At 34.7% G+C, this 23,606-nt stretch overlaps 3 protein-coding genes across 6 annotated transcripts; 2 read left to right on the forward strand and 1 right to left on the reverse strand.

Moving 5' to 3' along the window:
* Nucleotides 1–4,930: 4,930 nt before the first annotated feature.
* LOC118751325 (transmembrane protein 47-like) lies at nt 4,931–13,692 on the reverse strand. 3 transcript variants are annotated; one of them, XM_036486110.1, is made up of 7 exons: nt 13,521–13,692; nt 12,992–13,233; nt 10,082–10,157; nt 9,805–9,991; nt 9,557–9,706; nt 8,957–9,019; nt 4,931–8,864 (listed from the first exon to the last, which is right to left on the reverse strand). In XM_036486110.1, exons 2-7 carry the CDS (start codon nt 13,189–13,191, stop codon nt 8,704–8,706), a joined length of 837 nt encoding a protein of 278 aa, XP_036342003.1. In that variant the 5' UTR covers nt 13,192–13,233; nt 13,521–13,692; the 3' UTR covers nt 4,931–8,703. The 3 variants fall into 3 exon arrangements, with proteins under 3 accessions (XP_036342003.1, XP_036341999.1, XP_036342002.1); XM_036486106.1 differs by lacking the exon at nt 12,992–13,233 and adding an exon at nt 10,297–10,661 and having other exon boundaries at nt 13,521–13,686; XM_036486109.1 differs by lacking the exon at nt 12,992–13,233 and having other exon boundaries at nt 13,521–13,687.
* Nucleotides 13,693–15,410: 1,718 nt separating this feature from the next.
* On the forward strand, nt 15,411–17,085 carry LOC118751326 (E3 ubiquitin-protein ligase RNF220-like). Its single transcript, XM_036486111.1, has 2 exons — nt 15,411–15,850; nt 15,909–17,085. Exons 1-2 carry the CDS (start codon nt 15,566–15,568, stop codon nt 16,788–16,790), a joined length of 1,167 nt encoding a protein of 388 aa, XP_036342004.1. The 5' UTR covers nt 15,411–15,565; the 3' UTR covers nt 16,791–17,085.
* A 1,984-nt stretch (nt 17,086–19,069) lies between these two features.
* LOC118751327 (protein winged eye-like) lies at nt 19,070–21,875 on the forward strand. Of its 2 annotated transcripts, XM_036486113.1 has the most exons (3): nt 19,070–20,715; nt 20,805–21,481; nt 21,691–21,875. In XM_036486113.1, exons 2-3 carry the CDS (start codon nt 20,809–20,811, stop codon nt 21,858–21,860), a joined length of 843 nt encoding a protein of 280 aa, XP_036342006.1. In that variant the 5' UTR covers nt 19,070–20,715; nt 20,805–20,808; the 3' UTR covers nt 21,861–21,875. The 2 variants fall into 2 exon arrangements, with proteins under 2 accessions (XP_036342006.1, XP_036342005.1); XM_036486112.1 differs by lacking the exon at nt 19,070–20,715 and having other exon boundaries at nt 20,722–21,481.
* Nucleotides 21,876–23,606: the final 1,731 nt, after the last annotated feature.

The raw sequence follows: 23,606 nt of genomic DNA on the forward strand, positions 1-23,606 counted from the left end.
CAAAAACTATTCCTGGCGGAAGTCTTCGCAATCGCAGCCTGTGTTCGAGAAATATTGGGTATCATGCATAAAAAGCGAGTTTAAGCTCCTACTCAATTTTCAATACAAAGTCTTGAGTTTGAGCTCACTTCATCAGTTCAAAAACTGAGTCTGGGCTTAAGCTTACTATTATGCATGAGGCCCATCTTGACGGATAGACAGGCAGTATTAAAGGCATTCGACTCATTTAGAACGACTTCAAGGCTTGTGGACAGTTGTAAAACTCGCTTGTACCGCCTAGGGGCCCACAATAGTGACGCGGTAGTGGGTCACTGGACCTGAAGGCTTTGAAGGCAACGAAAGTGCTGACTATCTCGCAAAACGTGGAGCCCAAATGCGCTTGCATGGTCCCGAACCTAAAGGATACACTGCAGAGCTACTTAGAGCTGGGAAGAATCTCAAATCGCTGCCAACTGGCGGGAGTCAAATGGGAATGAGGCACTCAAAAAAAATGCATATTTCCTTCCAGGACGAACTCCGAACGACTTCTTGAGCTTAGCCGGGAAGGTCTTACAACTCTTACAGGCTACCTGACAAGACACTGCAAGTAAAGGTATTGTTTCCCATAATCATCGGTACAGCAGACTTCACTTCAAAGGCCTAATGCAATAAAACTTTATACAGATGACTCTGAACTAGAAGGAAGAATAAGAGAAGGAGTTTCTCACCTAAACCGGGGGGTAGAGATATCCAGCATTATGCATTGCATTCAACTTATCTGGGTGCTAGGCCAGCAGGATATTGAGGGTAAAGCTGAAAATGAATATACAAGTAAATGTATGACCACCAACATGCTATCGGGAAAACACCCGGTAGGTATGCCAATGACCACCTTTAAGCATTTTTTTTTAGAGCAAACACCATTTCAGTAGCAAATAAATGCAGGAATAAACTCGTACGTGTCAACAAAATGGTTGTACCCGAGTGAACTTTTTTGAGCATCGAAAGAGATTGGTAATAAGTAATAGGTATAAAACATATGCAGGTGATCTAGGTATATATGTATATTGACGTAAGTGTTTGGAAAATTTACTCTCCAATTATCCGATACCTAGCCTAATATTATATCTTCTTGACTGACACTTTAATGACGGTTCTTAACTTCTCGGTGACATATCGTAATCTCTCAGATTTAGTCGCAAAAAATCTTTGGCCTCTTTTTTTCCCATTAGGCGAGTTTTGACTTAGAAAATTTAGCGTTAGCGACCTTACCTTTAATCATGTTACAGCACAACTTTGCCTATATTGCAAAAATACGAGTATCTATTTATTTTAATTTTTTTTTACTCAATTATTAAACTTACTGTTTTTGCACTTTATTTTATTTTATCAATTAAAACATTGCGTACGCTTAAAAATTATTTTCGTTTTATTATTACATAATATATTTATTGGAAATTTAGTTTTTTTTTTCTTCGTCTTAATTTGCAACTTAATTATTTTTATTTTGGTTTTCGGTTTTACTACTACTACATAGTTTAATTACAATTACTAGATATAATTAAATTACCACCGCACGTTCCTGCCTACGATTTGTTCAATTTGTTTGGTTTTGGTTTTTGTTTTTGCTTTGAGTTTCTTGTTGTTTTTTGTTATTTGTTCGCTTTTGTGTTGTCATTTTTTGTTCTTTGCTATCAAATTAATTACATAATTATATTTTGCCTTGTTTGTTTGCTTTTTGCTCTGTTATTGCTGATTGATGTTTTTGTTATTCTTATGAAATGTCCAATGTCAAAGTTAGCGCTAATAGTTTGGTTTAATTAAGCATTTCAATTTGTATGAATGGAGAATTTTTGCATTTTATTTGATATTTGCTTCAAAAACCCAATTTTTGCGAAAAACACAATAGAAAAAAAAAACATTTTAATTAAACAAGGAACCAATAAAAATACTAATTGCATTGTGTCATTGCAGTGGCTGATGTTGAACTACATATTTCTTAAACACAATTAATTTTTTTTTTTGTAATTTAGGAAAGCCTTTTGAACTAAACGGTCACGTAAAATGGAATAGACACAGACAACTTTTCACAATGTATGCAAAAATTTTTCGTCCGCAAACTTTTTATAAAAATATGATTCATACTACAATAAAAAACATGAAAATTAAATTTCTAAACTTCGCGCAAACTCAATAAATTTTCTTAAAAATTAGCCCAATTAATTTTGATATAATAAAGTGCAAGTTCGAAGTAGCTATAGAACTTAGCGTTGATTTTCGGCAATTTTTTGCTGGCGGTGTTGTGCAGTTTCTTCCATATAGTCGAAAATACTTCCTAAAATTTATTAGGCTACAAAACTGCTTAATGATCTTTTTTTTAAACTGATTAGAAATTTGCATGTTATTGAGTTTTAGTGTTACTTACTAAGTGACTAGTAAACAGTTTCTATTTTATAAAATAATTTTATAGCGTTTCAATACAGGAAAAAATTTATTTTTATAAAAATTTAGCGGAAAAAATTTTAAATAAAAAAGTGTGCGTACTTTGTGAAAAATTCTCTGTGCCTATACTTTTCTCCATGACTGGTAGCAGCTGATAAGCGTAAGTGTAATAATAAAGCTATAAGTATAGATATGTATGTACGTATTTCAATGGAGGACTATTTTTAATCAGTCTGTGCCTTAGACTTTCGAAGATATTAATGCGGTTGTTATTTTTGTAGAAACTGTATTGCATTGGCTTGTTTAAAACAAGTTGTTAACAACAGCATTAAACACAGGCTGTTTGTAAAGAAAAATTACAAATTGTCTGCTGGGCTAACACTGCCAGTAAGGTTCAGAAGTAGGGTGTTCGATTATTAGCCTTTTTTCAAAACCGGTTTTCAAGTTATTCGAAAAATTGCAATTTCAAAAAAATCCGGTTGCTGATTTTAAAATTAAGAAAAAACCGTATAAGCCGGTTTTATTTACTTAGTCTTCATACAGTGAAAATGCTTATTTTGGTATCAAGTCATGACCAATTCAAAGTAATTTTGTATATGGAAAAGAGTGCATAACACCGTCAGAAAAAAATTATCAAAAATCAAAACGGTTTTTTAGCAACTTCAAACTTGCTCTTTATTATACAAGAATTTAATAATTCTAGAAATAAAAATTAAAATTCTTGGAATTGGGACGAAAAGTTTGTGCAGTTTTTATAATTTGTGTACAAAGTCTGAAATTTAGATTTATATGGTATTTGTTAGATAAAGAGCTATACTTATACATATATAAGAATAATGGACTTAAAAAAAAAAGCAAAATAAAAGTAGTTAAAACCAGTAAAAATATTGATGTGCTATCTTTTGTCGCGGGTGTATTATCTTATAAGACTTGCTAATGGATAAATGTGGTAGCATTGTGCCTGTGAATTTCCACACCACGGAATCGCCAAGAAACAGTTTGAACTTTCGGGAACGTTTCCAAAGAGAACAAAATGAGAACTAACTTATCAAAAACGTTTTCAAGGAGGATCAAATTAGAACAAAAGTCTGGGGAATGTTTTTCTAGAGAACAAAAGAGTTGGGAATTTAAAGTTAAAAAATTGAGGCCGGCGTCGGTGTATTGGGATAAAAAATTATTTCAATGAGAGCCATGAATGTTAATTCTAACCCAGAGGAAAGCTGGATCATTTCGATTTCCAGATCGTTTATTATTAGTGCGCACTCTCCATTTATGAAACAATTTTTCATTTTCTGTGCAAGTAAAGCTCGTGTCGTAAGTCTTTCGTTGACTTAATGTGCATAATTATCTTTTAGTTCCTCTTTGATTAATTTTAATATACAAACTTTTCAAGCTAATGGAACGCAATGAGAAAAATTATATTCTCGTCATTTCTGCACATTTGCAAAAAGGCTGGTGTTTACTCGTGAAAGTGGACTTTCGCTTTAGTACTTTGACAGCAAAATGCGTAGAAAAAGCGCTTGCATTTCCACGTTCAACCGCACTTTAATTTTTAATATTTTTCCGAAAGTCTTAAAATATACACCCCTATTGCGAGTGTCGAATAGTAGTAGATAAACGACTCTTATTCGATTATCGCTTTTCCATGGTATTGTGAATGTCAATTTCTCGTCCAACAAGCGACTGTGAATAGTTTTTTATCGCTCATCCTTCTACAAACAAATAGTTGTAGAAAGATGAGCGACTATTCACACGCACTTATTGAACGAGAAAAAGACTTTGAAAATGCCACGGATAATCGATAATAGACTAACAATCGTTTATCTACTACTAGTCGACACTCCCAATAGGGGTGATAACAATTTTTTAATGCCAATAGTGATCCACCTTAACGGACATACATATACTGTGCTCTGCAAAAGTTAGGACTCACTTTTTTTGTATTTGTCGCTTTAATTATTGTCATCATCGTAGAAGAAACACCCCCATACGTTTACCGATCGCAACAATGGTTTTTTAGCATCGACCGGTCCATACAAACCAAAACGATTTTTCCAAGCGAGTCCAAACTTTTGCAGGGCAGTGTATGAATATATAAATTTTATTTTGAATCCTTTCACAGTTTATTTCATATTAATATTTCAAGTTAAGTAAGTTTTTATTTACATAATTTAATTATCTTTATCAAAAAATTCCACAACTGTGATTGAATAAAAAAATATATAAAAACTACAATATTCAATATTCAATTAGAATGGCAAGAAGGGGTAGCAAGTCCGCGTAGCTGCTATAATGTCTACACAGAGGGGTAAATCTCTTGCAGGATGACGCCAGTAGATAGGTATTTGCTTGACTTTCGGCCACAAATCCTGTGACGCGTAAGTGTAGCCACTTTTTTAGGCAATTTAAAGAATATTGCGAGGCTAACAGAAACTATATTTTGACCTTAACCTGAAAGTTTGTAAATAAAATAATGCATTGAAATAAAAATACAAAACCATATTTTTGATAATTTAACATTGTTTATATTAGATAAAGAAAATCAGAATATTACAAAAACAAAATACATATGTATACAGTAAAATCAATAAACATACATATTTATAAAAACTTAGTCAAAATAAAATCAATAAGTAGTGTAAACAATTATAACTTATTTTAATGCAATTTACAATGTTAATATTTACTGTAAAGGGTAGTAGAATAAAGAAAAAAATTAATATATAAAAAGTAAACATAAAGTACTTAAAAGTACAAGTTCATATATAGAACAAAATTTAAAATTCAAACCGAAATTGTTTGCTCAATACATATATGACCCAATTTGATACTTAGACGCACTCTGGAATAAGGTAAGAATAACCTAGTGATAGAAAAAAGAATTTTCTAAAAAGAAAAACTTGAAACGACTTTTATCGCAGGGACGAGAGAGGTGGAGGAAGCCGAAAACTTACTCGGGACTCATCCGTTGTCCCACGATTAAAAATCTTTCATAAAGTTTTCTTTCAGTGTCTAGCGGCACTTGCCTCTGTGGACATGCGCAATCATCAAATAGGAACGTGCCACTGGAGGCGAGGGGCAACAACCGAAGCCAAAAAACTACATATTATCAGCTATTTTAAATCGAGTAAATACTAACATTGTAAATAACATCTAATTATGATTAGAAAAACGTGATTGGTATACATTATAGGATGAGGTCTATAGTCAGCACGTTCGGATATTACATAAATAGGTAAAAAATCGGAACATTGAAAATACATACATACAAATATGTTTGTTTGTATGTATGTTAATACAAAATTGTTGTACAAATTATACAATTAACTAGCAGTGAGTAGTTTGTAAACAGTAAATTGTTGATATGTATGTATGTTTTTGTTTTCATTTTCGTTTTCGATTAACTCAGTATTAGTATGTAAATAATATCGTTAAATAATTGTCTGTCTTACCAAACAAGTATGGCTTACTGAAGCGCTATCGGAAACGGACATTGTTAGAATATAGTGACAATATTAAAACTTTTAAACTTTTTTTGAGCAAAAGTTAAATTTACTTCTTGATTTTGAGGCTTTGTTCTAAATTTGTTTTCCAAACAAAAACGTTTGTACGAAAAACGTAGGCTTGGGACATGGTACAATAATTAATTAATAATGGTACAATGGGTTTGGGATACTTTTAATAATTTAATTTTCAGGACAAAGTGTGATAAAAAAAATTTCGTAAGACAGACTAGTCAGTTATACACATGTATATACTTACATATGTACATACATATGGAAGTGTAAATATACCACGCAAAAGGCATGTGCTGGCGACAAAAAAAAACAATTTAACAGACTTAACTAAATCTGCTATACATTTGTAATTAATACATTTAAATGTAATTATTTTTTACTTTTTCTTATTAACTTAGCTTGTACAAAGAGAAAATAGTTGCATATATTAAACAAAAAAGAGAACAACAATAAAAAAACAATAATCTTCCTATTAGGTATTTAGTATGTTTGTTTTTTTTTCGCATTGGTACATTGCCAATTGGGCTTTAGAAAAAGCTGTCTCAATATTTTGTTTTAACTCTGATTAAAATAATAGATTTCACCGGCCTATAAGTAAATAAGTAAATATTTCGCAGTTTATAACGCAAAAAAAAAAATCAGTTCATGGGGTTATTCGAGTATGTAGTAGAATATTTCGAGAAAACAAAAACAACAAGGCATCAAATATGGTTTTAGCGACATACTCGTTTTAGTGTGTAAAAAGAAATTCAAAACATATGAACTTATTAAAGGGAAAATATGCATTTAAAAGTGTACAAATAATGTGTAAGTATGTACGATTTATGTTGTGGCTGTTCAACATTTAAGCAGTCGCCAATGTGTCGATTTCACCGAGTATCCCCTATATAATTTCAGTTACAACATTAAATATGTATTCGAGATATGGTGTTATGCTTTTGAGTAATTTCAAAGGATAGCATTATTTTTTAAAATTAATATCATATTTGTGGAAGCATAATTATTTAGCATAAAAACCATTTCTCAGGGGCTAGCAGACCCGGTGTGTGGACTACTTGCACTTCTGTTTTGCCAAGTAACAAAATGTTTGGCATCTAATTAGCGAACCATTAGCGAAATTTGTCGTTTGTAAAGATTTAAACAAATTACTAATGAAAATTAATAATATCACTCGCTTTAAATTTAAAGTCAATGTGAGGGAAGCATCATATTTTTCTGCTTAGTCATATGCATTTTTTTTTATAGCTGCCTGCAATTTCTTCAAGATGTATATATGTATGTATGTATATATGAGCATATGTGCGGGAGTATGTAAGAATAAATGTTTGTATGAATATACATATATATGTATGTTAAGTGTATATGTGTGTACATGTAAATATGTGTTTATAAAAAGTTACTTGTGACTATAAGTATTGTATGTGGGTATATGATTTGGTTCACGTATTCATCGTCGTTGGATTGATTCGTTCGATTCATTGGTAGGTCCATGAGCGTGACTTTACATTAATTTTCCAGATTTTCGTTTATAATAGTTTGTTGCTTTAAACGTTTTACATGTGTTTTAATACATAGCAACACTTTTTTAATTGTTTTCATTTTGCTTGTTTTGCTACAATTTTTTACGCTTACATTTAATTAGAATTTCTTACATTTTTCGTACGTTTGATATTAATTTACTTGTTTTTTTTTTTACATTTTGTCGTGGGAAGTTACACCAATAAAGAAGCAAATAAAAGAATACAAAGTAAGGAATGCATGTAGATGATTTTAGGTCAAGTGGGTGGTCAACTAAAAAGTTATAAGACATACATATACATATATGAGATACAATTTCTGTGCGCAACTATGCATTTTCGAAGACATTAGCAAATGTATGAATACATAGTATGCTTATGTGTGTGTTTATATATGTATGCAAGTGCATAATTGCAATGTACGTCGATTATAGATGAATATACATATGTGTAGATATAGTACGCTTGTAGGTAACTATGAAATGCTAAACGGTTAAATACGATCACCATGAATACATTTATGTTGTTATATGTACTTGTTAAAATTGGTTATACAAATGATATCAGCTCATTAGCATGCCAAAAAATATGTATGTGAATATTCGAGTGTGTTTGTGTGTATCGTGTGTTCTATTCAAGCTCAAATATGTATCATATGCGTGTTTTACACCTTAACCGCGGTGGCGCCGACAACGCGTGTCAGTAAAATTCGAAACTACTGCCAAGTTTTAGCGCTTGCGAAATTCAGTTTTGATTTACATTTGAATTTGATATGCACCTAAGTATTTTTGATTTAGCGGTCAACAAATTTCCACAGAGAAATACACCACATTTTGTAGCTTTATCACACAAGATATTTAAAAAAAAAGCTACGTTACAGCACCTGACAATCTACAAAGGCTGCACGTGTATATGTACTTTGTTTGTATGTGTTTTTGTATTCGTATGTGTTGGGATTCTGTGTTAAATTAGTTAAACTGCTTTCTTCCAATTTCAGCATTGTTGTTTCTGTCTAGTATGTTGATTGGCGGCAATGATGACAATATTACACACTTCTTATAATTTTGTATACTTTTTGTTTTCCTCGTTCATTTTTTAAACTTTACGATTTACTGTTGTTTGTTTGCTGATTTATAGATATTGTTGTTCTTTGTAATAGTAGTAGTTTAGTAGTATTATATCAGTAGAAATCGCATAATTTACTTAAATGTCTAAAGAACGACGTCAGGCAGGTCGTGCGGCCTGGCCTAGGCGCGCATATGGTTTTCATGTACAATTTTTCTCTCCTTATAATAGATCTCCTCCGATTCCTTATCGCATAGCAGTAGCACAACGGCGCCGAATAGGAAGATAGCTGCACCCCAGCCAACACCATAGGCCCAACCAAATTCCCAAATTGGCCGATTCGCTGCAAAAAAAAAAAAAAATATCCATACATATATGAAGAGAGGTTAGAAATAAGAGAAGGAACATTTAAAGTTAATGTTCAGTGTAACTCACCCAAATTGAGTTCGCCAGCAAAACATACTGGATATATTATCAGCGCAGACAGGACAGCCAACACTAAAAGTATAGTATGAATTTAATATTTTTTGTATAGGTTTTGGCTTCAAAGGTTAAATTAAGAAATAATACATATGGTTATAAAATGTGCATTTGCCGAGCATATTTCTGGCAAATGTTAAAGAAGATAGAATACTCGTTCCCCCCGACAGCCTACGTAGCCGTATTTATATTTGGTCAAGGACTGTCACACCAGCATCACTCCCCACAAACTCCGAGGAATTTGTATGCTAATGCAACAGCAATGCTACTACAATAGCAACAAATTTTAAAGGATGAATTTGACATGTGTGAGTTCTTATCGAAATTCTTGGTTTCTGTCGGTTGGGCTTTCGTGCAGAACAACTAAATGAAGTCATAATTTTCTTAGCATAGAAAAAATGTGCAGGGCTAAGTAACACCTGAAAAACGGTATTAATTGCATAGTTCTTTCATCGAATGACACAGTCGCCTCGCCATTTGAAACATTCTTTTTAATCTCAAGAGAATATACGTAGATGATAAAATTCACCAAGCTATTCATATTTAGGCACTTACATGATAACAGCATCACCAGCACAGCGATTCTGTAGAATTTGTATTTGACATTGTGATTTTGTGTTCTCAAACCCAGGCCAGTGAGTATGGTGGCAATCACATCAGTTATCAATGTGATTATACATAGAGCAGCTGTGGCTTTGATGTAAGCTGAAAAGAAATTAAAAGACCAACGATTATTCTGAAGTCAAAACTATCCGATACATAAAATCAACCAACACCAACAAATATTCTACATATTTACTTACCCACATCACGACTAGCATAACAACCCGGCGGATCATGTAGATTGAATGGCAGCGGCGATTCAACATCTTCCTCAATGCAGTGCACAAAGAGACCCTGACGCCAGCCAGCAGCCATTAACCAGTCCGTGGAAGCTAATGCCATGATCATCAGTATGACAACGATGACACCACATATAAATGCAATGACCTAGAGCGGAATAGTAAGTGAGAAATTATAATTGTTTAGCATTTGATTAAATTTGTAGCGTAAAAGGGAGTTTGTGTAGTTGTTACAAACCTTCAATGGCCTTGTGATTGTAATGGTTTCAATTGTTGTTGTGGGCGCCATTTTTGATGGTGATGGGCGTTGCGAGCTGTATACAAAATAATGAAATGAAAGCATAAACGTTAATCTCAATACACTGCAAAGGGAATGTATTTGAATGATTTAGGAAATAATGTACTTTTTTTTATCCCTTAAAGGTGGAAGCGAAGGAATACATAAATACATACCTTTTAAACTAATGCTCTTGAGCGTGTGTGTTAGTGGCAGGGAATTAGTGCACCCTTCTAACAAGAACAATAACAACGCAAGCGCAACAACACAATGTATGCTTGCATGTACAGCCAATGGCTTTGGCTTAGCCTACAGCTTTTTCGTGTTAAACGTTCGTTTTTTTTTTAACTTTAGCGTCTTTTTAATTACTGCACTCAGTTTTTAGCTGATTTTTTTTTTTAATATTTATTTCCACGCACTTCATATTTTTCTTTTCACTGCGATAAGTGTACGTTAAAGTTCTTTTTTAGTTCAATATTTGCGCTTAATTGTATGCCAATTTTAAATGCAAATGTTTTATTTGCTTTAAGCTGCTTAAGATCTGTTAATTTTGAGGGAACAGAATATATAAAATAAGAACAGGTTCATTCAATTAGTATTATCGAGAATCTTAAGGGAATTTCAATAAATGCAATTCAAAATTGATGATCAATTTACAACAGAACCATGCAATAACGAAATGTGGACTTAACACACTCATACACAGCATTCTTTTCGGACAAAATTTTTTAATAACTCTTGCATTATAACTATTGCAATCGAAATAGATTTAAAGCGTGTTTTTTATCTTACAAAATTGTGTAGCATTTGTCCGCAAATATGTATGGACGTATGCAAAACGCATTGTGATTGGAAAAAAGCAGTATAACAAATGATGATGCAAAATAAAACAGGTCTACAGTTGTTTACCTACAACCGGTACTTCATCGACTAAATGTATGTTTCTGGACCATCGCTTTAATGATCTTAGCTAAAATTTAAGGGAAGTAAAATTTGTCGACAAATAAACGACGGCTCCACAACTTCTGCTTCTCACTTTACTCCTCAACTGGTGCAAGAAATTTCACGTTGGCGTTTTGTTATCAAAGAAACTCCTCGTCCTTGAAGGTCCATCGAGGTTGACGAAAAAAAGGCATTTATTAAATCGAACCCACATAACACGATACGAGAAAGTGCAGAAACATTTAAACATGTCAAACAAATGTTCGATTTCGCCTAAAGAAGCAAACTCGAGAAATGGACTATATACAACAATGTGAAACGTCGAGGGTTTTGCCGCCGATGCGATGATTCACCTCAAATAACTTCCAAAGCCGACATTTACTTAACGAAGGTTATTCTCCGTAGGATGGGAGCACCGAACAATCGGTTGCGTAGTACCCACAACTGGACAGTTTGTATTAATCTTAATTAAGAAATGACCGGAGCTTGTCAATCGTAAATAAGGGAGTGTAACCACCACAAACATGCAAACCCAGCACACGCGCCTTTCTTCGACTTTTAGAATAATCGGTGACGGTATCACGCATTTTCTTTCATACAAAGTAATTTTTTATATGGAAAAGAGTGTATAACACCGTCAGAAATAAAATTATCAAAACCTAATGCGATTTTTTAGCAACCTCAAACTGTCACTTAACTTTGATTTTGATAAGCTATAAAACTGCAAGCCAAAAATTAATTTAAAAACTTGGAATTGTGATAAAAAGTTTGTACAATTTTTGAAATTATTGTACAAAGCATGACAAATAAATTAAAAACATACAAAAATACGCAATGACCTTCTACTCCACCTCTTACTAGGTACTAAAATCATAAGCTAAAATTTAAAATATGTACTATCGACAGCAAAAGTGCCTACATGCATATAAACACGTTGACACACTCAACGCTACAGAAGATTGGATCCAAACAAATTACTAAAACAACACAAATTGTCGTTGGTGTGTGGTGATATGAATAAAGAGCATAGAAATGGATGAGGCAGTGTACCAAGGTATTGTGTTAAAGGGCGCAACTTCCGCATTTGAATACTTTGTTTATGTTTAAAAATAGAATAACAATTAAAAAAGCTACACAGAGCTGAAGTAGAAAGACGGATGTATGTATGTAGTATGTACACATGTACATTTTGCTGTAGATAAATGCAAACTATGGAGCATTTGATATGCAGATGTAGCTAAAAGAAACCAACAAAATATGCGCAAGGCATGTTAGAGCATCAAAAATATGGCCACTTACAAAAAATTCGTTTCATTTCACATGGACATTGTATGCACTTACATGTGAATGTTCGTTATTTTTAGAATACGTAAATTTGCATGTAAGAACGATTGTTTTTTATTTCCGTACAATTACTAAATTCGTATAGGAATTACCAAATAGGGCGCATACATGCGGGTAGCAACAGTAATAAGAGAACAAAAAACCCAAAATCAGCAAGCTTAAAATATGTATTTATTTGAAAAGTTACACGGCGAGTGATGTGTAAATAAAAGAATATAAAACAATTTTCATATTACTGCTAAAAAATATGTTAATTATGCGCGAATAAATAATGGATGTTTGTAAGTAAATAGTAGCGCATACATACATAAGTATGCCTGTGTAGTGAAGCAACTGCAAGCAAAACAATAGGCAGAAAACGTTTGGGGAATGTAATTATGGGCAGATGAGATAGATGTGGCTTATGTATGTACATATGTATGTATGTTCCTATGTATGTACATATGCGCAGATCTTTGCATTGTGCAATATGTAGTGGCAGATGCAAAGCCATGTACATACATACCAATTATTCTTTATACATATCCAGGTAGACAGACATTTGAAATACAAATTGGCCTACCTTCTCACCGGACATTGGCGTACCTTTCTTTGAAGTAATCCAAAGTAACCGATTCCGAGTCAAATTCTGAACATTCAGGCAGAGAATCACTATCGAAGGAACTAAATCCACCCAGATTTATGTTGGCAATTGCATTTTTGCTAAAAACAGATTGTTTTTGTGGTTGGTTCAGCTGTGTCTGTTGCTGCGCCAACTTGTCTCCACCTGCGTCTCTGCTAGACATCTTCGTTGTTCGTACACAAAATTATGCACTTATATGGAGACACTTGAAACGATAGGGAAGTTAATGTTTTCCACAAATTTGATATTTTATCATCAATACAAATATGTAAATTATAAAACAATTTAGCACTTTCTCTTTTATCTAAAAAAAATTTTCGCAGATTGTTCCTTGAGCCTTGATTTCTCCTTTCCCCTTCGAAATTGTCTATTTTGAATCACACATCCATCCACACGCACATACACACCAAAATGGCGACAGTATCACTGCAATTCGCTACTTTTCAATGTCATTTTTGCAAATTTTACACATATAACTTAATGCACCCTTACATTTTCAATAGATCCACACTTTGCTTTATCGTTTAGCAAGAAGATTTAAATTTAAATAAAAACTAAATTATAAAAAATCAACGTTTTTCTACTTTCGCGTCGCACATAAACAATCGTCTCCGAAAATTTCTCCACTTTGCTGCTTCTTTTAGAGCTGGGATACTATCGATAGTTGAAAACTGTCGCCACTATCGATAGGTTTTGAAAACTATCGATGTCGGTTTTAGCAAGACTTTACAATGTCTCATCTTCACTTCTCCACACATTACATTCGTTTTTTTTTATACAAGAAAATTCACAACACAGTATATAACTTATAAGTATAAGTTGTCAATTTAAACGAATATCTTTTATTTTGTTTGTTTTGTAGTATTATAAATGTATTTTTATAGCCAATTTCACTTTTTTGCACTTCAAAAGGGACAAATAAAATTCGAATTTAATTTTGCCAGATAAAAAATAAATTCAGATTTTGCCTGTCGCTATTCAAGGCATATAAGTTATATAATTCAGGCGCATAAATTGATAAGTTTATTTTATTATTATAAGAAGTTCTTTTTGATGCACTCAAATTTAAAAACATTACACAATCTCTTTAATTTACAAAGTAATTTATAAATTTTATAAATTTATTAATTATTTAATTTTCAATCGTTTCAATTCAGTACATACCTTTCACGACGATAGTACTATCGATACTATCGATGTTTTCAACTATCGTTTCGAAAACTATCGAATGGCGGCACAATCGATAGTATCACAGCACATGAAGAGATGAATTCGCTGCAGTGTTGGGCATTAAATATTGAAGAGTTGCATCCGCTAAAAGCTTAAACAGACGGCTGCGTTGATCAGGACTAACTCAGAATTGATCCGTATCAACTGCAGTTAATTCCCGTGTTGATCCGGATAAACGCTGCCGTCTGTTTATGCTTTAAAAGCGATTGCAAAATGTTTGTGTAAATAAAAGGGCGTTTCCACGCAGCCCTAATTGGGCAATTTCGAAATGAAATTGAAGGTTTTTATAATAAATTCAGACAAGCTTAATTCAGTCAATTAACGTTATTATTGAGCTATTCCTTATTGTCACACGCAGTAAGCTGCTGTTGCACTCATGGAAAAGTTGGTACAATCGTACTTTCATTTAGTTTGAAAGTACATTCGGTACAAACACACCATTTTAGGTACATTTTCGTTCAAATTTCTGGTGTGGCCATCTGATAAGGTGAAATTTAACCCTGTGTAGGTATAAGAGTGAGAAAGAACATTTGACACTATATTATTTGAAAATTTACTTGAAAAAAATTCTATAAGATAGCCGAATTTCAAGAAAATTAAGAGAATAAAGCGAGAGAGCTGTTTTATTACTTACAGCACCTGTTTATAATTTCCCCATGCGCCTTGATCAAGAATCAATTTCAATCTCAATTTCGATGACAGTTTGTTTATTTTGTTTTTATTTGCTTGTGATTGACCTTCGATGTTCTTCTTTTTATTTATTTACAATTCATAATAATAATTTTCGGAGTTTATTCGTGAAGTTGAGGCAATTTCGTCTCAATTTCGTTGAAATCATGCATGACAATGTAAACAGACATAATGACTATTTTTATAAAAGTAATGGCACAAGAATTTTTTAATGCCCAACATTGATTTTAAAAATGTTGTAATTTAATGGCTGGTGGAAATTCAGCATTAGTAAGAACATTGGTAAAAAAAAACAAATATTCGTTTGTAGAAGGTAGACTAATAAAATGCGCTGTGAAAATCTGATTTTCCCAAATATTCAAATGTTTATAAAATGTATAATGCGTGTTTTATTTTACTTCTGGCCTCCTCATTTCGCCACAAGCAGCTGTCAGTTTTTATCGCAGACGTCAACAAGCAAATGTCTACCGCTGCGTGTGAGTGTGTGTAGTTGTTTTTTCTTCTATTTGTGCTGAAATCGTCCATGAAGCTTTGCTTTTGTTTTGTATTATTAATCGAAATTTTTAATAAAAATCGGGCCGGTAATTTTTATATATTAATCGGTAACAGCAATAAAAATGGAGGCTACATCAGAGTCAATCAGCCGATTGCTAACAGGCGGCTCAGCTGAGGAGTATCTACAGTGTCCTACGTGCGAGTGCAAGCTACAGCATTGGGAAGTGAAGCCACACTTTGACCAGGAAATGGAGCGCTTAAAACAATTACAAATGAAAGCAGTAAGTGAGGCAACTGTCGAGTTAACACAGCAAAGTGCTAGCAATACAGTGGTACATAATGAGGAGCGACGTAAGCCTTGGACTATATTCCAGCGGGTGCAACGAAATCGGCATACACGTCTCAGGGTATGTTGAATCTATAATAAACCATATTTACTTATTCTAGATAAATATTAATCTGCAGCGAAGAACTGGTAAACGCCCCCCACCACCAACCGAACAGCAATGCCCAGTGTGTAACGCCTCTTTCCCATTAGAAGAAATAGAGCAACATGCAGAACAGTGTCTACGCCGCACTAATGGCGCAGTCAATGGTCCTGATGGCGGTAGTTCAAGCAATGAAGACGAGAATGGCGAGGAATACGAAGAATATGAATGGGCTGGCCAAAAACGTATACGTGTTTCTAGTCTCTTACAAGGCGGTTATGCTGCAATCGGCGTAGGACAGTCTGTAACAAACCACAGCGCTGGCAGTGTCCCAAATAACACACAGATTGGCGACGAAGAGGAAGAAGATTTAAACGTAGACGAGGATGACACTCATCTATATGGGCCGGCGCAGTACGCTGAAGCTGACGTTATACCACCCATAGCGGAGGAGAATGGCAATAGTGCAGATGGTGATGTTACTAGTTACATGCGACGTCTAATAACTGGCTCTACCGAAACAACTCTAATGAGCGCTAATGCGACGGAGTTGCAACGCGCAATTAATAGTACTAATACGTTAGCTGCAAATATAGAATTAAGCATTCCACGGGCTGACCTAACTGCCGATTTGGTTTCTAAAGAAAAGCAAGAACTCACATCACATACTGTTGCGCAGCAATATAGTTCGCAAATAATAGAGTCATTGAAAAGTAAATTGCGACATTATGAAAATCAAGTGCAGAATAAGTTTAAATGCTTGATTTGCTTAGACGACTACCGAAATCCAGCTATATCGGTAGCTTGCTGGCACGTACATTGCGAAGAATGTTGGCTGCGCTCGCTAGGAGCACGAAAGCTCTGCCCACAGTGCAATTTGATTACAACACCAAAAGATTTACGTAGAATTTATATGTGAAAAAAGCGTAGTAATACAAGTATTTGGTAGAAGTATAATAAGTTTCCTACGTATACGGATTTTAAGATTTATTTAAATGCAAATGTTTTTCATTTCAGTACATTTGAATCAGTTTTATACAATTTTTCGTATTTTCATGCAAATTTATACACTTATACATTTGAGATAAGCGTGATATGTTAAAATAATATAGCTAGTATTTAAGAAAACAGATCCGAAGCTGTGTTGCAGTTACAATAAAAATACAAGACATTAAGCTGTAAGAAATTGTGGTAAACATAAATAACGAACACTTCATTGAATTTTTTTAATTCTACATCTCTGAAGCAAGTTGGCGAGGAAAGTGTAAGGGATCGAATAGTATAAGAATTTCTAAGACCCGTCGTTTTTTGCGGCTACTTAATCTTCCTTCAACACAAATGTCTTTAATCGTCGGAGTTAAATTGACGGTATTGAAGGCTTCTTGAATAAGAGAAGTTTAAAAGGCAGGTAAAGTGTTGATTAGTCTCATTCGGGTATCAGAGTAAGAGGTTTAAGGAATGCTGCTGGACCAGAGAACGCTGCTGGAGTGACCGACCTTATGCAGGTATACATACATACATACGTACATACATACATCCCTGTAGTGAAGATTTCAGTTAAAAGTAGTTTTAGCAAAATATTTTATGTTTAATTGGTTTTTGAATATCCGGCGGCAAAGGTTAGCCGCTTAAGCCGTTTTGAGGACTTTCGCCAATCCGTGCCCTCAAATTGGTGCTCCCTTAAATAAGAAAATATTTCATCTTCTGTTTTCATGAATCATTGTTTGCTTTTTTTTATCGAATACCTTGATTTTTAATCTAATCTAATAGCTTATTCGCTACTACTTTACCGTTATTCTTTAAATCCTTATTCTATTTAATTAAAATTGCAACCTCTTTTACATACAGTAACGCTACATAAATTGTACATAAATCTTTAGAAAAACCCCTCCCATTTACGGCAAGAGACCGGCATTTTGTAAAATGCGAATCTTGTGTCGCTTTTGTGGTTCCGTTTTTCATTTCCACTCTCATCTTTTTTCCGTTCGTAAATATTTACGACAGAGAACGTAATTAATTTACGATCACTCTTTCAGCAAGCCCAACACACACGCATGAACGAAAGACACAAGATCACGTAAGAACAAGAGATTTTTTTAGCGGGTTCTACGCCATCTTGTTTCACTGGAAAACGAGCGAAAAGTAAACAAAGCAAAGAAAACAACGAAAACCAAAATTAGCCAAAATTATTGTCAGCTACTTTAAACGCACAATTTAGGTAAAATGATGCAACAAAATGCTTTAAAATGTGTTGTCATGTTGAATTAACTCTTCTTTACTTGAATAAAAATGTAAAATAGTGGTGCTTGTGATGTAAACAAACGCTCAGCTGACGAACCCGCTTTCGCAAACTTTTTTCTCAAAACCAGTTACAAATACAACGTCGCGTTCTTACGTGATCTTGTATTTTTGGTTCATGACACACACGCAGAATTGAAAATATTTGTAAACGTTCAAAATGACCCAACAAGCATTTCAGTAAAGCTGATGCCAGATAAAACTTTGGGGCTTTGATATTTATAACTCTGACAGCAAAGCGCCAGACGCAAAAGGTATAACACAATGATCGCCAAGAAAACAGTTCGAACATTCCTAACTACAAGCTTCGAGTTGCCGCAACACAAGTTTCCGTGTCTTATTTCTCAGCTTATTTCACAAATTATTTTATGGGCACTGTCACACGGTCAGTATTTATTGACGTGATCAAAGTAACGCGATATTTATTGACGGTGTAGCATGCAGTATTAATAGATCGTGATCCATATCGCAACATTTCTAAAAACTTTGAAATCTGGATCGCGGATCGCAGTACCGTCAATAAATATTGAACGTGTAGCACTTTCAAAACGCGATCCATACATTTCGTCAGTAATCTTTTACTCTCATGATGCGAACATCGAAAAGATATTCACTCTGCCTTCATTCTAGGCGCTTAAAACCTTTCAAGTGAAATTGAAAAAATTTTAATTAACCTTGGAAATTTCAAAATAATTGTGGAATGCATGTAGCATCCGTGCGTGATCCATCAATCCATTAATATGGATCGCGATCCAAATATCGTGATAATTACTGACCGTGTGACAGAGTCCTATAACGCAATCACGTAAAAATTTCTGGGGTATATTTCGCCGCCAATTCGCAACAAATCAACGTCGTTTTCATCTGACAGCTCGCACGCTGTTTCTCCCTTGCCGCAGTAATTTGTAGCAACGCCGTTATTAAGGCGAATAGTTCGGCATCAGAGTCTGAACTTTCGACAACGCGGAATGCAATAGATTCGGAATCGGGAATGAAAACAAATAAAAAATATATATTTTTTATTACATTTTGGTGTAAACTTTTTTGGAAATATTTAATTTAGTACATAAGTAAAGTGTAAACGATAAGCGTAAGTAAATTGAAGCTAAACTTAGTGAGTTTTACTACACCAATAATATGCTGATACATTGAGGAGGAGGAGTATATATGTAGCAGAAACGGAAATGGTTGAAAATTGCTGGAAGCAATAGAAGAGCGAGCAAAAGAAGTGGCTAGAAACTTGTACAAAGTAGGAGAGGTGCAAAGCAATACGATAGTAATAGCAATAAAAATAAAAATATATACCTGTTCGTTGTGGAGGAGGTGGAGGATCTGCACGAGGAAGGCACCAATCAACGAAGAAGGAATTGAAATTGACGCAAGCAAAAAAGGCCATTAATACGAAGGCAACGGGCAAGTGAACGACGAAAAGCTGGATGTGCGCTTGCAGGAAAATCGCGCACAATCTGCCAGTCAATTTGTAGGCATAAAATACGTTTTCTGTGCGCACGAAAGTAGTTGGAGAGGCAAAAGTGCATAAGATAAATGAATAAAAAGTTATAAAATTATAATAACACGCAAAGTCAATTCAACGAAAAAGGAGCTATAAAGCAAAGTGGCTGGGCATTTGTGCGGTGCAGTATCGTGTCGCCATGTTTCTGTGTGTGTAATTGGGCGTGTTCATGTGTTTGTGCACTAGCAGTGAATACGGGCAAAGGCAAAAGTGAAAACTTGCTTTTTTGTCATCGTGGTTGCCATCATCGTGGCCGTTGTCGTTGTAGTCGTCGTCGTCGTTGTACCGTCGATGTATTTTCGCATTTTTCGCGACGGCAAAACTACGAGTGTATTTGGCAAAATAATCAGCCAACCAACCAAAAAGCCAGCCAGCCAGTTTTGGCCGCGGCTTTGTATTCGGCAATAAAAAAATAAAGTCAAATTCCTGGAACTCGAATTCGCAAAGGCGCGCGCGTGTTTTTCGCACAAAAACCTTTAGAGGATATTTGCAATTCAAACCCACTTGAAAAATAAATTGCAAGTGTTTGAAAAATTATAGTGCTGCTTACTGGCCAGTGAATTGGAAACACTCCAAAGTTTTATGTATATTCGCACAGAGGGGGGGCCATTCGTGCCAGCCATAGCATTTGCCACCGCAACGCTAGACCACAGCGGCGGGATTATGTCATTTTGTATGTGTTTGTGTGTGTGTGCGAAATTCCAACCAATTATTGAATCGGAGTGCCATCAAGCGCCACAAAGATTCTAATCTGTAAATGAACTATGAAATTTCCAATAGTGTTAAAAAAAACGTACACGAAGATGTAGCGCAAACCAGATAAGTGTGTAACTAACAATTTTAAAATCATAGGGCAGAGAAAATCTGCATTTTAGAAAATGTATCCAGCGTATTTGCGCCGCAATTCTGTTGTTGGCGACGCAATCCACTATGAAGTACCCCACAGCACAAAAATCAGCCATTTGCATTTTAGCGACGGCATTTTAACACAAAGCCGCCGGCTATTTGAATATTTTCGAAAGCAACACCATATGTAATTAAAAATCAAAACTAACACTTAACTAAAGAAACATTTGTAAATACCTACCTACATACATATTGTAATCCTGTTTGTGCGCGTAGTTAAATGGCAACATTCAATGGTCATAGTACTAACACTGCTGCGGATTTGCTGGGCTCATCGGTTGCCGTCGCTGCTGCCACAGAGCATTTCGAACGTAGCACAGCTGCGGCCACCACCACCTTCTTAGTGCCCTCCACAGCGACGGCCAATGGTGCGCCATTACATTTGGAACCTTTCAGTCTTGCAGGCGGCCCACACTTTGTCACAACAACTACATCACCATTGGGTGGTGCAACATCGGCTCAACACCATCAGCATCAGCATTCGCATTCACAGCAACAGCAACATCATCACCATCATCAACAAACCAATTCAACTTCAACCAGTTATACATTTGTACAAATCAAACGCGAACCTTGCCAAGTTTCGGAAGTGACATCCGCCAATTGCCATCAAACACAGCAGCAACAGCATCATCATCAGCAACATCACGTGTCTACATCATCGACAAGTGGCGGCGGAGGTGGGCTCGGTGTTGGTGTTGGCATGGGCGTTGGTGTGGCCTCATCAACGTCCAGTTGTTCTGCTTCCATATCAGCCGCTTCCAAGACTATGTCCTCATCGTCCACGCTGACAACGCTTGTAAAGATAGAGGCTTCTTCGCCGAAGGTGAACGAAATGGATAAGACGTCAAATGTGAACACACTCACCGGAGCGGCCACAATGCCAAACACAAGTATGTTAATATAAAAAACAAAAAAAAAAAAATAAATAAATTCATCTATTCCGTACAAGCATATTACCTATCTACATACAAACTATACTGTGATACAAACATAATGTTTACCACTCCTCACTCACTTTCCGTGAATTTTAAAATATTGGGACTACAGTGAAGCGTCTGCCTTTGTGGCTTTCTTTCGCACTTTTGTTTTTTGCTTGCAGATAACACAGTGCCCATTGGTATTGCCGTGGCGCGTAAGCGACCACAGGAAACGGCGGGCACACTCTCCAGCTCTACAGCCATCCCGGTGCAACAGACACTTAACAAGGATATGAATTGCTTTGGTATACGCGTAGCGGATCTGGGTAAGTTTTATTTATTCTTTGTCTGAGTGAAATCCATATTTGTAAACATTTTAGAAGTTGCATACCTTAGATACACAGAATAGGATCTCATTTATACACATGGATTGTTATAACTAAAATATTTAAGCTACGGTGTCTTGTTAATGTGTTTGTTGTTGTTGCTGTAAAAGCATAAATATTTTCCTAAAAGTTTCGGAGAAAGCATTCGATAAAGAATAGCGCTATGGTGAATTTCTTTCGTTTAGGTTGCTTACAATAGTTGCGATCCCATACGGGTCCCGACTAGTCAGAAATAGTCAGAATAAGTCAGATTTTACTGGAAATCGGTCCCGTACTCGGTTCTCTGACTATTGAGAGGACAAAAAAGAGAGTAAATAAGGTCCTCTCTCTGTCAGAAGTTATCAGTATTAGTCCGAAGATATTTGCAGGTAAATGCTGGTAAATGTGTCAAACGATCAGCTATAGTGTGTTTGGCAACCAAATTGTAAAAAAAATGCACTCTGCTAATTCATGTTGAAAGGTTTTTAATTACTTGTTTAAGTGGATTATAATGAATTTGAAAGTATTTTTGGTTTTTTACATGTGTGAGCTGACTGTTAACATACAAAATAAACAAAAATTTATAACTAAAATTTGGAGGTTATGTTGAAGTTGACAGCAGTTACCTTTTTTACTAGAAAACGATCCCGTAGTTTTCAATGTTACTCTCTCGCTCTGAGCGAATTTTTATTTTTTGACAGTTTTACTAGTTTTAGTCTGAGGAATACGGGATTGCGCCCAAAATGTATTCAACAAAGTGTGATTGATTTTTACATTGCTCTCATAAGAAACAGGCTATAATGTCAAACTGAAATGAATTCTTAACCCATTTGAAAATATATTTTTTTTCAAATTTGAATTTGTTTAAAAAAAATTTACACAAAGATTTTTCAAGCAACAAATTTTCTTAATAAACGTGAAATTGTTAAGAGATACACCACCGAGGAAAGCAAGAAAGTACATTTAAAGTTTGGTTATAAGTAAATACGTTCGACTTTGCTTAAATATTTAATGTAAGGAAACCAAGATGAAACGGAGCAAAACTTTTGGACGGTGCGCAGTGTGCAATAGAAGTCAGGACACGAAAATAGTGCGATGTTTTAAACCACCTATTTGCGAGTTAAGACGTCAGCGATGTGATGTACTACGTGATTCATCTCGCGTTTGTGAAAACCACTTCAAAGAAAGTGATTTCATTTGTTGTCCGTCCGGGTCAAGCACTTTCAAACGAGCTCGTTTATACCCAAACTATTTCGCATAAAAAAAAATAAATTCCAAATTGTTAGAGTTAAGCTCTCATATCAAATTGGAAAAAATGAAAAATCATACTTTTATAAGTGTCGAATAATGGTTAGGATAAAAATTTTAAATATAAAAATAAACGCACAAAAGCATAAAACTTGGACAATTAAAAGCAAGAAAATTTCTAAAACGATTTTATAAACAATTTGTTTTATTTTATTGACAAAATATATATATTCCAGGTAATGTAAGTAAAACAAAACTATAATCAAAATAAAAGCCTTGGGTATCAGTGCTGACAAGATACATGCAACACTAAGGGTTAATTCGTTTGTTTATACTTTTTGACATTATACTACCTTAAAAGAGAGTCGCACTGTGTTGTCAATAGGTGCGTTCGTTTAAATTCTCCAGCAGAAACCAACCAACTGCCAAATTCCGGCGAAATGTCATCTGTTCGCTCACAAGAGAGAAATATCCAAAATAGTACG

This window comes from Rhagoletis pomonella, unplaced genomic scaffold, assembly GCF_013731165.1.
Source record: "Rhagoletis pomonella isolate Grant_MI unplaced genomic scaffold, Rhpom_1.0 Rhpom_scaffold_00652, whole genome shotgun sequence".
NCBI lineage: Eukaryota > Metazoa > Arthropoda > Insecta > Diptera > Tephritidae > Rhagoletis > Rhagoletis pomonella.